At 47.6% G+C, this 14,515-nt stretch overlaps 1 protein-coding gene and 1 pseudogene across 2 annotated transcripts; one reads left to right on the top strand and one right to left on the bottom strand.

Annotated features, from left to right (window-relative positions):
• Positions 1-542: 542 nt before the first annotated feature.
• Positions 543-6,779, top strand: LOC308617956 (elongation factor 1-alpha 1-like; annotated as a pseudogene). Its single transcript has 2 exons — positions 543-547; positions 5,287-6,779. The product of its transcript is annotated as an elongation factor 1-alpha 1-like (transcript).
• Positions 6,780-10,906: 4,127 nt separating this feature from the next.
• On the bottom strand, positions 10,907-13,730 carry RTP1 (receptor transporter protein 1; the record flags this gene model as incomplete). The annotated part of the gene is made up of 2 exons (XM_081235403.1): positions 10,907-11,426; positions 13,459-13,730. 2 exons carry the CDS (start codon positions 13,728-13,730, stop codon positions 10,907-10,909), a joined length of 792 nt encoding a protein of 263 aa, XP_081091529.1.
• Positions 13,731-14,515: the final 785 nt, after the last annotated feature.

Genomic DNA, 14,515 nt, shown 5'->3' with positions numbered 1-14,515 from the left:
TAACCTATGACAAAAGTACTGTTATTATCCCCATTTTACAGCTGAGTAAACTGAAGCACGGTGAGGTTAAAAATGTGGCTCTACCTAGACACAACAACACCCCAGTAGCAATGAGCACACGTACTGTCCAGATTTTTGTTTCTAATACTATTCTCCAATAAAAGAAATAAGGGCTCCTTGAAGACATGGCTGATTCAGGACCAGGGCAGGAAATATACAAGATGATACAAAAGTATCTGGTACCAGAAATTAAGTAAGTCACACAATGATGGGGGTGTGTGACACAGGAACCAACAGGAAGAGCTCCAGTGGTAAAAGCTGGTATAATTTGAGCAGCAAAATATCATTGGATTATAACTCAAAGTATAAAATAAATACCCGTAAATATATACTTATATGAATAAATAACTGAGTAAAAAAATAGAGGAGAATAAAAAATAATTTATGTACATACTTTGACATAAAGGAGGTGGAACATAACTCCCCATCCCTTAAGTGTGGGCTGCATATAGTGACCTCTTTCTAAAGAGTACAGTACGGAAATGGGGTGAGGGGAGAGCCACTTTATAGAGGAGAAACCTGACAAAACGTTGCCTCAGCCACATGAGCACGGTTAATATCAACAGAGGTGAGTCACACTGATAGCTTGTGACCTGGATATGCTGTGATGAAAATGTTGCTGTACCTCTGTGTTCTACCTCCCCAGATCTCATAAGCCCACTCTAATCCCGAGAAACATATCAGAAAACTCCCAATTGTGGGATATTTTACACAATACTTGACCAATACTCCTCAGAACTTTGGAGATCATCAAAAACAAAGAAAGTCTGAGAAACTGTCTCAGCCAAGAGGAACCTGTAATAGGTTGAACTGTATCCCTCAAAAGATATGCTGAGGTCCTAACCCTCAGTACCTCCAAACAGGACCTTATTTGGAAATAGGGGCCTTGCAGAGGTAACTAGTTAAAACAAGGTCATACTGGAGTAGGTGACGACTGGTGTCCTTAAGAGAAGATGAGACACAGAGAAACAGACACATGAGGGCAGAACACATTGTGACGATGGGGGCTGAGATTGAAATCCCACAGAGGCAAGCCAAGGAATGCCAAGGAATGCTAGTTTCAGCAAACTAGCAGAAGCTAGGAACAGACAAGGAAGGATTATCCCCTACAGGTTGCAGAGAGAGCATAGCCCTGTCAACTGTGAGACAATACATTTCTGCTGTTTTAAGCCACCCAGTTTGAGGTGCTTTGTTATGGCAGCCCTTTATGGAAACTAATACAGAGCCTAAGAAGACATCTTTAGATGACATCCTGGGACAGAAAAAGGACATTAGGTAAAAACTAAGGAAATCTGAATAGTTAAGAATAATATATCAATACTGGTTTATTAATTGTGACAAATGCACCATACTAACATGGGATATTAATAACAGGGGAAACTGGTGAAGCATATATGGGAACTTTATCATCTTCACAACTCTTCTAAAAATCTAAAAGTATTCTAAAATTAAAAGTTTGTATTTAAAACAATGTGACCTAAGATCTTGCAGCTAGGAGATTAGGGGCACTGGGATTTGAAACCAGTTCTGATGGACTCTGGAGCCCAGGCTCTCGCTCCACTGGTTCTATACCAGTGGTTCTTGAACTAGGCAGCACACAGGAAACTCCCGGTTTAAAATTTTTTAACCATCTTAAAGAAATACTGATGTCTGGTTCACACCCTCCAGAGACTCATATATAATCAGTCTGGAGTAAGGCTGAACCCTGGGGGCTTGGGAGTGGTAGTTAAAATTCCCCCAGGTGATTCTAATGTGCACCCAGTTTGAGATGCAAGTTTCCAGGCTGTCCTGCTCATGTGTGACCCCTGAAGAATGCTGGGAGCCTTTATTTCCCAAGCTTGAGTTTTTTGACCCAGGTCATGTTTCTGTGAGAGGCGGAGGAGAGGCAGACACCCTGCTGCTCTAGCCCTAGATCCAGGAGTTTTCTGTGATTCCGCAGCAACACTGTCGCTAAGATATTTCTGCGTTAGTGTCTTCCTGGCAAGAACAGTGCTCTTTTACTTTGCAGTGGTAAACTGAAGAAGGGGAAAGCATCCCAGGCATGGGCAATAGCACGTGAGAAAGCAGGGGTTATGATAGGGTGTTTGGGGGCAACTGAGTGACTTGGTGTCCCTGGAGAGCCAGAGAAATTGAGAGAAAAAAGAACAGCATCAGAAAGTACTGACCTGGGATGCTTAGCATGGTTTTGGGAATGGGGAGACATTTGAGGGTTTTAGACCAAGGAGAGACGTGGTGAGCTTTACCTTGAAAGGTAAATCAGGCTTTAGTGCAGAGAGTAAACTGTGGGAGAAGAGCCTAAAGGTAGGGAGACTCAATATGGCTTCCCAACAACAAGTGAGGCACCCTCTGGTCCTGAACAAGGGCAGGCCCGAGGAGAGGGAGGATAAGAATCGGCTTCCAGGGGCTCTGAGAACCTAGGGCTGGGCCTAGAAGAGCCACTTTGAAGAGATTCAAACCTCTGTTCACATTTGAGGGTGAATTAGTAGAGAGTAGAGGGGGAAAAGGGAAGGGACCAAAACCTGAAGGCAGTAACTGTTTTCAGATCCCTGGACTTTCTGGCACCGGTGCTCTCTCCAGAAAGGAAGCCAGGGCATTCTCTGAACTTGAGGGAAAGAGACAAACAGGGCCTTTGTGACCACCTCCTGTGTCTGGTATGTGTTGGCCTTTTTTCAAGAAGATAAGGAAAATGTCTTTTGTATGCAAAAACACAGGCTCAATTCCCAGCAGTGAGCTTCTGATCACAGGAAAAAGAGCCAGGACCCTGCTAATATTTAGGCAAAGGCTACTAGGGAGACCTCTCTGAGAAGTGGGGTGTTAGGACAAGACAGTGTTAAGACAGGGGAAGATGTGTCGAGCCTGGATGTTGCCCAGGGCTGAGCGTGCAGTGCAGGATGATGAACAGATTAGTGTGGGTGGGAACATATCTTACCCTCCAACATCTTCCAGTCCCAGGGGAAGTCTCTGCAAAGTAACATGCCAACAGGCCAGCACCAAACAGAGCAAGCCCCGGGGATCCAAAGGGTACAGCGTAGATGCAGTCCAAGCCCAAGGTCTTAGATGATGCTGGCCTATTTTAAAAGTGAGGACTCTCACCTCCCATTCAGCTGTTTATCCTGTGACATTATTCCATCTTGCCCATCTCCTGGGACTATCCAGCTTATTTAATCCACTCCCACTAAACCCTCCCATGTGGCCCAGACTTGCCAACAGGATCCCAGACAACAGAATCCTTCCTTTAAACAATTCCAACAACAGCTCCCTTTGCTCTGAGTTTGCCTGTCCAAGGCCCAAATCCATATTGGCGGTCTAGGCCTCCCATTAAGTCTTTTTATTTCAGTGTATTTCATCATTATGAAATACTTTAAACATACAAAACAAAACAAAACAAACAAGATACAAATCCACGTCCTGCTCAGACCTGATGAAACAACAAGGGACGCAGGGGACATGGACAGGATTCTAATTCAAGAAGTAAGTTGGTGCCATGAGACAGAAGGTGCTATGAATGCATGGAAAGAGTTCTGAAACCTGACCCTGAAGACGTGGGCTCCAGCCCCAGCTCTGCTGCCTAATGGTTCTGAATGCTCAAGTGGGTCATGCTCTCTGTGCTCAGTTTCCACAGTCCCCCTCCAGTTTCTCCTTCTTTCCAACCTCTATACATGGATAACCCCAGGGCTCAGTCCTGGGCCTCCTGTCTGTACTCTCTACCCTCAGTCCCTGAGTAATCTCATCTAATCTTATAACATTTAACATCATTGAAATGCTAATGACTTCACTTGCATCTCCAGCTTGGTCCCCTCCTCTGAACCACAGGTATGAATATTCAACTGCCTTGGCATTTCTTGTGTTCAGTGTCTAACAGGATGCCCAAAAAGCATCTCAGACTTCACATGTCCACAACCAAGCTCCTGTTATGGCCCCCATGTCTGTTCCTTACACAGCCAACCCCATCTCAGAAAGTGGTAACTCCACTCTTCCAGTTGACCTGACCAAAAATCTTGGGGCATGTTTGATTCATCTTTCTCGCACACCACACATCTGAGTCATCAACAAACCCCCTCAGCTCTACTTTAAAATACAGCCAGATTCAATCCCAGTTGCTACCATCCTGGTACAGGTCTCCACCCAGGAACAGGCACTATCCCCTCTTTGCTGGATTGTTGCAGGAGCCTCCTAGCTAATCTTTCCTCTTTCATTCTTGTCCCTCTGTGGACATTCTCAACACAATGACACTAAATTGGATTACATCACCCCACTGCTCAAACCCTCCAATGGCTTCTTGTCTCATTTAAATCAACAACCAATGTCCTGATGACCTATGGCTTATATGCTCTGACCCCCGTCCTCACTTAGTAATGACTACTAAGCCTGAACTGCATTCCAGCCACATTGGCCTCCTCATGGTTCAACATTCCAGGCTGCTCCTACCTCAAGGCTTTTGCACATGCCCTTTGCCTTACTCAGTTCCTTCATCTTTTTTCAAATGTCACCTTCTTAGTGAGACCTTCCCTAGCTACCTAATCTAAAATTGTAACTCCATCCCCTGCCCCTCCTGTCCCCCTTGCCTACTTTATTCTTCTCCTTAGTACTTAACACTATCTAGTATACCACACAGCTTACTTATATTGTTTGCTGTCTAGTTTTTCTACTATCCATAAGGTCAGTGATTTAGTCACTTTGCTCTCCACTATATCTCTAGCACCTAGAACAATGCCTGGCACATAATATGTACTCAATAAACATTTGTTGAGTGAATAAATCTTGAAAATAGGGAATATCTTATTATGTCCTCAAAATAATACTCTAAGCCTATTAAGATGGAAGTGAAGAATTATTGGGCTTAGAAGTGAAGGGATAAGACACAGACTGATATTCCAACACTACCACCCAAGTCCTTGTATAAGGTGACACCTCTCAAGGTAACTGCCTTTCAAAATGTGAATACCTTTAGAGAGAGGTTGAGTCAGAGTAAGATGCATAAATCAATTTGCTCCAGAAAGGAAAGGAAAGGAAAGGAAGATGCTATGGACATTCAGATAAGAAGGTCCAACCCCAAGCTGACCTAGGCAGACTGAAATCTTGGTGTAACAACTAGATGGCCTATTAGAGGGGTCAGGGTCAGGGCACTATCCCAAATGCCCGAGGACAAAATAAGACTTAGCAGCTTTATCGCAATGGGCTTGCCTCCAGGACCCAGGTGTCGTGAAAACCACCACTAAACCTAAGCAAAAACGGGAACATCGTTGTCATTGGACACGTAGATTCGGGGAAGTCTACCACTACTGGCCATCTGATCTACCAGTGTGGTGGGATCGACAAGAGAACCATTGAAAAGTTCGAGAAGGAGGCTGCCAAGATAGGAAAGGGCTCCTTCAAGTATGCCTGGGTCTTGGACAAACTGAAAGATGAACGCGAGCGTGGTATCACCATTGATATCTCCCTATGGAAATTTGAGACCAGCAAGTACTATGTGACCATCACTGATGCCCCAGGACACAGAGGCTTCATCAAAAACATGATTACAGGCACATCCCAGGCTGATTGTGCTGTGCTGATTGTTGCTGCTGGTGCTGGTGAATTTGAAGCCGGTATTTCCTAGAATGGGCAGACCTGTGAGCATGCCCTTCTGGTCTACACTCTGGGTGTGAAACAACTAATTGTTGGAGTTAACAAAATGGATTCCACTGAGCCACCCTACAGCCAGAAGAGATACGAGGAAATTGTTAAGGAAGCCAGCGCCTCCATTAAGAAAATTGGCTACAACCCCGACACAGTAGCATTTGTGCCAATTTCTGGCTGGAATGGTGACAACATGCTGGAGCCAAGTGCTAACATGCTGTGGTTCGAGGGATGGAAAGTCACCTGAAAAGATGGCAGTGCCAGTGGAACCACACTGCTTGAAGCTCTGGATTGCATCCTGCCACCAACTCGCCCAGCTGACAAGCCCTAGAGTTTGCCCCTCCAGGACATCTACAATATTGGTGGTATTGGCACTGTCCCTGTGGGTTGAGTGGAGACTGGTATTCTCAAACCTGGCATGGTGGTCACCTTTGCCCCAGTCAATGTGATAACTGAAGTGAAGTCTGTTGAAATGCACCATGAAGCTTTGAGTGAAGCCCTTCCTGGGGACAATGTGGGCTTCCATGTCAAGAATGTGTCTGTCAAAGATGTTCACTGTGGCAATGTGGCTGGTGACAGCAAAAATGACCCGCTGACGGAAGCAGCTGGCTTCACAGCTCAGGTGATTATCTTGAACCATCCAGGCCAAAGCATTGCTGGATATGCACCTGTGCTGGATTGTCACACAGCTCACATTGCCTGCAAGTTTGCTGAGCTGAAGGAGAAGATTGATCGTCGTTCTGGGAAAGAGCTGGAACTCTTGAAATCTGGTGATGCTGCCATTGTTGATACGGTTCCTGGCAAACCCATGTGTGTTGAGAGCTTCTCTGACTATCCTCCTCTGGGCCATTTTGCTGTTCGTGACATGAGACAGATGGCTTCTGTGGGTGTCATCAAAGCAGTGGACAAAAGGCAGCTGGAGCTGGCAAGGTCACCAAGTCTGCCCAGAAAGCTCAGAAGGCTAAATGAATATTATCCCCAATACCTGCCACCCCAGTCTTAATCAGTGGTAGAAGAATGGTCTCAGGACAGTTTGTCTCAATTGGCCATTTAAGTTTAACAGCAAAAGACTGGTTAATGATAACAATGCATGGTAAAACCTTCAGAAAGAAAGGAGAATGTTTTGTGGACCATTTCTTTTGTGTGTGGCCGTTTTAAGGTATCACTTTTTAAAATCAGTACTTTTTAATGGAAACAACTCGACCAAAAATCTGTCACAGAATTTGAGACCCATTTAAAAAGTTTAATGAGAAAAAAAAAAAAAAGTCTAAGCAGCAGTTTTTGAGCAACGTCAGAGCTAGCAGGGAGCCTTCAGTTCACCTTACCTCTTTGCTTTACAAATGAAGAAACTGAGACCCAGGGGAGGGCAAAGACCAGATCATCCAAGGTCAGCAACCTACGTGCCTGGATATTGGCTAAGCCAGGGCTGAAACCCAGGTTTCCAGCCCTCAGGCCAATGAGATTTCTATACCACAACCACCAACCCACCAGCCCTCACAAGGCCCTGTCACAAAAGAGCCATATAGCAGGCAGATTTCACTTCCCTGATGCATGTGGCAGTACCCACGCAATGCCGAAAATGATCTCAAAGGAAATTTCTTAGCTGGGAGTCCTGCAGAGAACCAGAATGGGACTTGGAAAAGAACTAAATTCCTTCTGGGGTATTTCAGCCAATGGGAATGGAGCCCAGAAATCACTGATGTTTTCTGTTTGGGGAGATTTTTTAAATAGCTATCTTTGAAGAATGAAGAGTGGCTACCATGCTGCTGGGAAAATGAAGTCATTGCTTTGCAAGATATACGAGGAGAAGAAAAGAAACGATGCTACATATATTAAAATAAACTAGTTCTAACTCTTGGACTGGGAAGTTAACCCTTGCCTTCCATGTTTTTTCCTAAAGTATCTACCAACAGAACTGAAATCACAAAGAGAAAGCCCTCCAGGACTCAAAGGGGAGGCTGCCAATTGAAAGGAAAAGGAGAAGAAAGAAGAAGATGAGCATTCAATCTCATCAGAAAGAAGAGAATGAACATGGGCTTTGTATCTGGAATGTCGCAGATAGTGTATTATTTATTCCTTACAATAGCCCTCCGTGGCAGATCGATTATTCCCATTTCAACGAGGAGGAAAACTGGGGCTCAAGGAGCTTAACTAATTTGCCTAAGACCATACAGCTAGTAAGTAGCAGAACTAGGACTCAAGTCTTTCTTAACCCCAGATTTCATGATCTTGCCTTACCCCATGCTGTGCAATGCAGCTCAACTTTCGTACTTTCTCTAGTACTTCAGTTTCTTCTCCATAAAATAAGGGCACTCAATCAAGACATCTCTAATCTGTCTCACAGCAAGTCATCCTTAGTTGGTGATCTTCTGGGTTTGCAGGACTCCTGAGCCCCAAGAAGAGTTCTCCCATTGGGCTGTTCCTCCATCCTGCTGAGTTTGAAGGAAGTGATCAAGGCAGCACTTCTTGCTGACCCTACGCTAAGGATTGCAGCCTCTGGAACACCAATTCAAGTGCCTGTAGGTCTCCTCCTGACTTGAACATCAAAACCAATGCACAGAAGCACCAGTGGGAGAGGCTTGGGATCCTGGAATGTCCCTGAGGAGTTTATTTATAAAACCTAGGGTACATCTAACAAGGTCATCATGTGGCATGTAGCCACGTGTGCAAAGAAAGAACTGCCCTAGAGAAGTCTTTGCCAAGACAAGGGCTAAGCTGTGGATAAGCCTAGCAAGTATAAAGGACAATAAGGGAGATAGAGGGGGTGTTTGTAGATTGTAGACATCTTCCTACAGAGCAGGAAGAAGCTTAATGCTTTAGGAAAGAGTTCTGGAGTAAACCCAGTCGAGGGTTGGACCCTTGCTCTACCAATACCTGCAGTGGGGACTGGAGTAAGTCACTTCCAAGCCGTGATCACACTCTAGCAGGGAGTATAGCTATAGACAAGTAATTACAACCAAGCTTGATAAGCATCTGGCAAGGGTGGCAGAGCTCAAAATTGGAGATTCTCAGAGCAGGATAAAGCCATGCAGCAGGTGGTCAGGCAGGAGCAGGGAGGTTTGAGGGAGGGTCAAGTCCCCAGGGAGTGAGTGGGGAAGCTGTGCCCAAGTCCTAGAGCATCCAAGGCAGGTCATCAAGGAAGATCTCTGGGCTCATTATTATAAGCTTGGGTGCGGAAGGAAGCCTATTCCTCAGTTAGGAGGCATTACACCAGGCAGCTCAGGTGGATCACCTGGGGGTCTTATTCTAATTTCAGATGCTCAGACCCCACACCCAGAAATTCTGAATCTGCTGGTCTGAGGTGGTGGCTAGGCACTGACATTTCTTTAAAGGCTTCCCAGGATTTCTGAAGTCCAAGGCTGAGAATATCTGCAGTAAGCAGAGATCTCTGAGAGACACGGCCTACCCCTTAGTGCTCGCTGGATCCCAGCACCCAAATCAGGCCTTGCCAGAGAGAAGGCACTCAGGATATGCCTCCTGGATAAAGGAATGAATACTTGTGTATGTGAAGCAAAGGAAGTCACCAGGCAGTTACTAGAATCAGAGCAAGGGCAAGAGTAAGACTAACCTTATGCTGAGTCCCCTGGATGGCTGACCAAGGGCTGCCTGAATCCCTCCTGACTATGTACACGGTTGGCCCAGACCTTGAAGCTGGAGCTAGATCAAGCTTTATATAGGGACCCCAGAAAGGGGAGAGAGAGGATGGGAGGGGTGTCCAACAGCCCATTACAGATCAGGGACACTGGTGAATCCCAAGCACACAGTAATGACTACTAAGCCTGATTGAAGAAATCCCATCTTTATTAAAGTATCCTGTCTTTATATAAGTGGCCCTCCTCCCTCCACCACTACAGACGGTGGGTGGTGACTTCCCATTAGAAAGGGGGGCAGTGGGGGAAGGAGAAGGAGTCAAGTTATTAACAAAGGTGAGGTGGACGAGGACCCTCAAAAGTACAGGGTGGTGCCCCACTTCCTGCTTTCTGCCTCCCCTCCCCAAATCACACTCTGTACCCCTACCATCAGAAAGTCTCCTCTCCTCCCTTTCTACACCATATGGCATCCCATTTGAAGGCGATTAGGATTCTCCCACATATCTATGCACTCCTCTAGGACAAAACACTTCCCATCTTTCATGCTCCCTCTCTTACTAATGGCCCCCCATCCCTGTGGTTCTAGGTGGACAGCTGATCTTTGGTGAGCGGGCCCATGCCTAGTCCATATGGGAAAGCCTCTCAACGAGGGTTTCAACAAATAGCCCAAGAAGCCAGGCCCCTCTTCCTGTATTCTGACCATCAGAACCACTGAGAATCAGTCCGACTTGGTCCCTGAACTCTGAAGACTCTTCACTATAATGGAGAGTCATTATATTTGTTTCCTAGGGATTTTGTGCTTTGCTTCTAACATTCTACCTTCTGAACCTCTCCTAAATTCTCTGATGGTTCATGTGCAGTGGGTGGGAAGCCTAGCTCTATGGGACTCCACCCCAAGCACCATCTGGGCACCAGACAGGCCCCAGAATCCACCCTGAGTGGAGGGAAGCCAGAAACTGGGAGTGTGGAAAACAGAAGCAAGGGACCCTGCGTACCCAGGAACAAAGGGGCAGCCTAGTGCCTCCACCTCTCTCCCTTCAGGAGGAACCTCTGCTCTGTGCATGGAGACGGAGCTATGGACGAGACTCATACACCAGGCAGAGGCTAATGTAAGGCTGCATCTCCGGATGCGGGCAATAATGAGGGGTAGGGCTGGGGTTAATGAGAAAGCAAGGAGGAGCTCATTGCTGTGGAAAGGCCCCTTGAGATCACACCTAGCCCTGTAATTTTCAAACTTTTTAAATGCAGTTGGACCTTTTTCATACAAAACTCTTAAATAATCTCCATTTAACATGGAGCTGCTCTAGAGGAGGAGGTAGGAGTTGGGGATGGGTGGTTTGACCATGATGGGAAATGCACTCACTCACCCCTTCCAAATCCAGAAGCCCCGAGGCACATATGCAGAACGTTGGGGTCCTGGGCCTCACTTTGAAAAGCCAGTGATCTAGCCCAAACCCTTACTTTTATAGATAGAAAAGCAGGGTGATTTGTCCTGGGTCCCCACTGAGTCAGTGGTGGCACTGGCACTAGAACTTATCCCCACTCCCAACTCAGGTCTCTCTTCACCCCCTCCCACCAGTTGGCTGGCCTCTCAGGCCTTGGGCCCCTAGCATCCACCTGGGCCCAACAAGGGAATCTTAGACGGAGCTGTGGAAGGAGAACTGCAGGTAGATGATCAGCAGCAGGACCGTGGCCCAAAACAAGCACCAGGGGATGGAGCAGAAATTGCAGCCAGAATCCGCCTCGGCCTGCGGCTTGGTGGGGCTGGGAGCCCGGGAGAAGGTGTAGGTTGTCGCCTCCTCCTCCAGCAGCTTCTCGCTGGGCTTCCAGTGCACGATGCCCTCCTGGCAGGCCTCGCAGAACTCTCCGCGGTGCCGCCGGTTGTCTTGGCGGCTGGCCACATGGATGCGGTACTGGCCGCCGCGCTCCCCGTAGCACTGCTCGCGCAGGCTGCTGATGAGGTTGTCCACCAGGCTCTCGATGTTCTCCTCCAGCATGCTCGACTCGTCCAGCCGCGCCGTGCCGCACTCGTAGCACAGCTGCTTGAAGACGCGCATGCGCACCGAGCCCGCCCGCTGGGCGCGGTCCAGGTACATGTGGAAGAGGATGACCACGTGGGGCGACTGCCAGGTGTGCCAGCACCAGGAGCAGTGGAACCTGCGGAGACGAGGAGAGGCAGGAGGAGAGGACGGAGTGGAGGCGGTGGAAACAGATCCAGGAAGGAGGTAAGGGGCAGTAGGCAGAGCCTGGAGGTAGAGGTGTTGTGTTTACGGCCCCCTGCGTTTCATGAGCTTTCCCCAGGTGGCTTCCCAGCCCGCCCCCTTGTGTGCTCTGCTAGGAGCAGAGTAGGCGCCTCAGGAGGCAGCTGGCATTCAGCAGCGCTCTGCCATCACTGGGCCCCCCTCTGTGCTCTGCAGAAGCCTCAGTGCCCTCCATTTCAACGCCCTCAGGCCTTGCCTTTGGGCCTTTGGCTCTGGGCACCTTTCCTCATCTGTAAAATGTGCACGTTGCACTAAGAGTCCTTCCTGCTCAAATATCCTTTGAGTCTGATAGCAGGGATGGCCCACGCCACAGAGAAAACGCAAGCTCCATCCACACACTCTTTTTTTTTTTTTTTTTTTGCGGTACGCGGGCCTCTCCCTGCTGTGGCCTCTCCCGTTGCGGAGCACAGGTTCTGGACGCGCAGGCTCAGCGGCCATGGCTCACGGGCCAGCCGCTCCGTGGCATGTGGGATCCTCCCAGACTGGGGCACGAACCTGTGTCCCCTGCATTGGCAGGCAGACTCTTTAACGACTGCGCCACCAGGGATGCCCTATCCATACACTCTTACCTGTCAGCACTGACTATGAACTGGCTAGACCCCAATCCAGAGAAAATGACACCATTATCAATTCTCAGCCTCTGGGCCGGTGCCAGGGTTAATGTATCTGAAGGCCTGGAAGTGGAGGCAGTTCACGCCCAGAGTGAGCTAACTGGGGCCAGCTGGGGTTCTCAGGTCATCAGCCAGGTCGGGAGGATGCAGAAGCCCTCCCCCCTCAGCCCCACAAGCCTTCCAGGTCTTTGAGAAGCTGCTGGGCCCTGACAGCGAGTGTCCAGTCCTTTGCATCCCTGCCATCAGCTGGTTAAGGGGCTCCACATTTCCATTCTCATCTCTTCTCGTTTACTCACACTCTTTGAGGACTGTTTCCCCTCTCCCAAACTAGACTACAAAACTTGGAATGGAAAATATCAAAACTGGAGGGACCTTAGAAATCACCTAATTAACGCTTTGTTTTACTCTGAGGCAAAGAGAGTAAAAAGCTGTATACACAGTGAGTTAGAGGCAGAGCCAGTATCCAACACCTAACAGGTACCCAGTAGATGTTTCTTGAATTGCATAAATTGAACTAGGGAAGGAAGGAAAGCCTTGCTTCTGACCCCCAGGCTGCACTACTCAGCCTCCGAATCTTACGTCCCCTAGGTAAGTCTTTACATAATCCACCCATGGACAAGAGTGCTGGAAAGTCATCTCAGACATTACTGTGCCTATGAATCACCTAGGGACCTTGCTGAAATGCAGATTCCGATTCAGCAGGTCTAGAGTGGGGCCCAAGCTTCTGCATCTTTAACAAGTTCCAGGTGATGCTACTGATGCTGGTCCATGAACCAAGAGGCAAGGATCTATGCTACCCCTCCTTCCACAAGTGGGGAAAGTGAGGTCCAAGAAGGAAACTGAATTTCTCAAAGGTCATAAAGAGTAGAGCTAGTTTCCAGCACACCTCAGGTGTTCAATATTTTATATTAGGTTAAGCTGAATTAAATAGATGGAAACTGAACTGTTCCAGGACCAGAACATAGGTCTCTTGACCCACAAGCCCCCCCTTCTCTTGGCTTTCAATTGTGTTAAGAGGTTATTAAAATATAAAAGTATGTAAAATACCAGCATTTGGAACGAATAAATATATTCCACCTCTTTTTCCAGAAGGGGAGACTATGACTCAGAGAGGGAAAGTTACCAGGTGCTCAGCGGAAGAGCTGGAATCAAACTTAGGTGTCCCAACTCCCAGTAGCTACTCTTTCTCTGCCTCCCAGTCTGCACTGGGCCAACAGCAAGACTGACCCCTAGCACCTGGGTTCCCCATGTTTCTGTCTTTTCTTGGAAGGTGTCCCAGGGGCTGCCTGTAGGGCCCCTACTTCCTGGGCTACTCACCTGCCTGAGGCATGCAACTCCAGGTACTGCTTCCAGCCTGGGGCTAGCACATTGTGCTTGAGGTTGGGATCGATGATGAGGTCCCAGCTGTCAGCCGGCTTTGCCTCCTCCATCTTCTCGTAGAAGATTTTCTTCCATTCACCTGTGGTCACACTTTTACACATGGTCTCGTCAGTGGCGAGGGAGGGCGAACTCCACTTGAGTGAGAACACGGGAAGTGAGGGCAGGTGCAAGGCAGGGCAGCGCAGTCTCCACGGTCTAAAAATCCTCATCAGGTAAGCTGTGACAAAGCGAAAGAGAGGCATGGACATATATACACTACCAAACGTAAGGTAGATAGATAGTGGGAAGCAGCCGCAGAGCACAGGGAGATCAGCTCGGTGCTTTGTGACCGCCTGGAGGGGTGGGATGGGAAGGGTGGGAGGGAGGGAGATGCATGAGGGAAGGGATGTGGGAACAGATGTATATGTATGACTGATTCACTTTGTTATAAAGCAGAAACTAATTAAAAAAAAAAAAAGAGAAATCTAGAAACAATAAATGCTGGAGAGGGTGTGGAGAAAAGGGAACACTCTTGCACTGCTGGTGGGAATGTGAATTGGTACAGCCACTATGGAGAACGGTATGGAGGTTCCTTAAAAAACTACAAATAGAACTACCATATGACCCAGCAATCCCACTACTGGGCATATACCCTGAGAAAACCATAATTCAAAAAGAGACATGTACCAAAATGTTCATTGCAGCTCTATTCACAATAGCCCGGAGCTGGAAACAACCTAAGTGTCCATCATCGGATGAATGGATAAAGAAGATGTGGCACATATATACAATGGAATATTACTCAGCCATAAAAAGAAACGAAACTGAGCTATTTGTAATGAGGTGGATAGACCTAGAGTCTGTCATACAGAGTGAAGTTAGTCAGAAAGAGAAAGACAAATACCGTATGCTAACACATATATACGGAATTTAAAAAAAAAATGTCATGAAGAACCTAGGGGCAAAACGGGAATGAAGACGCAGACCTACTTGAGAATGGACTTGAGGATATGGG

This window comes from Mesoplodon bidens (genome assembly GCF_964165515.1).
Source record: "Mesoplodon bidens genome assembly, chromosome: 5".
NCBI classification, from domain to species: Eukaryota; Metazoa; Chordata; class Mammalia; order Artiodactyla; family Ziphiidae; genus Mesoplodon; species Mesoplodon bidens.
The sequence above is the reverse complement of the archived record's forward strand: the minus strand, read 5'-3'. Positions and strand labels throughout refer to the sequence as shown.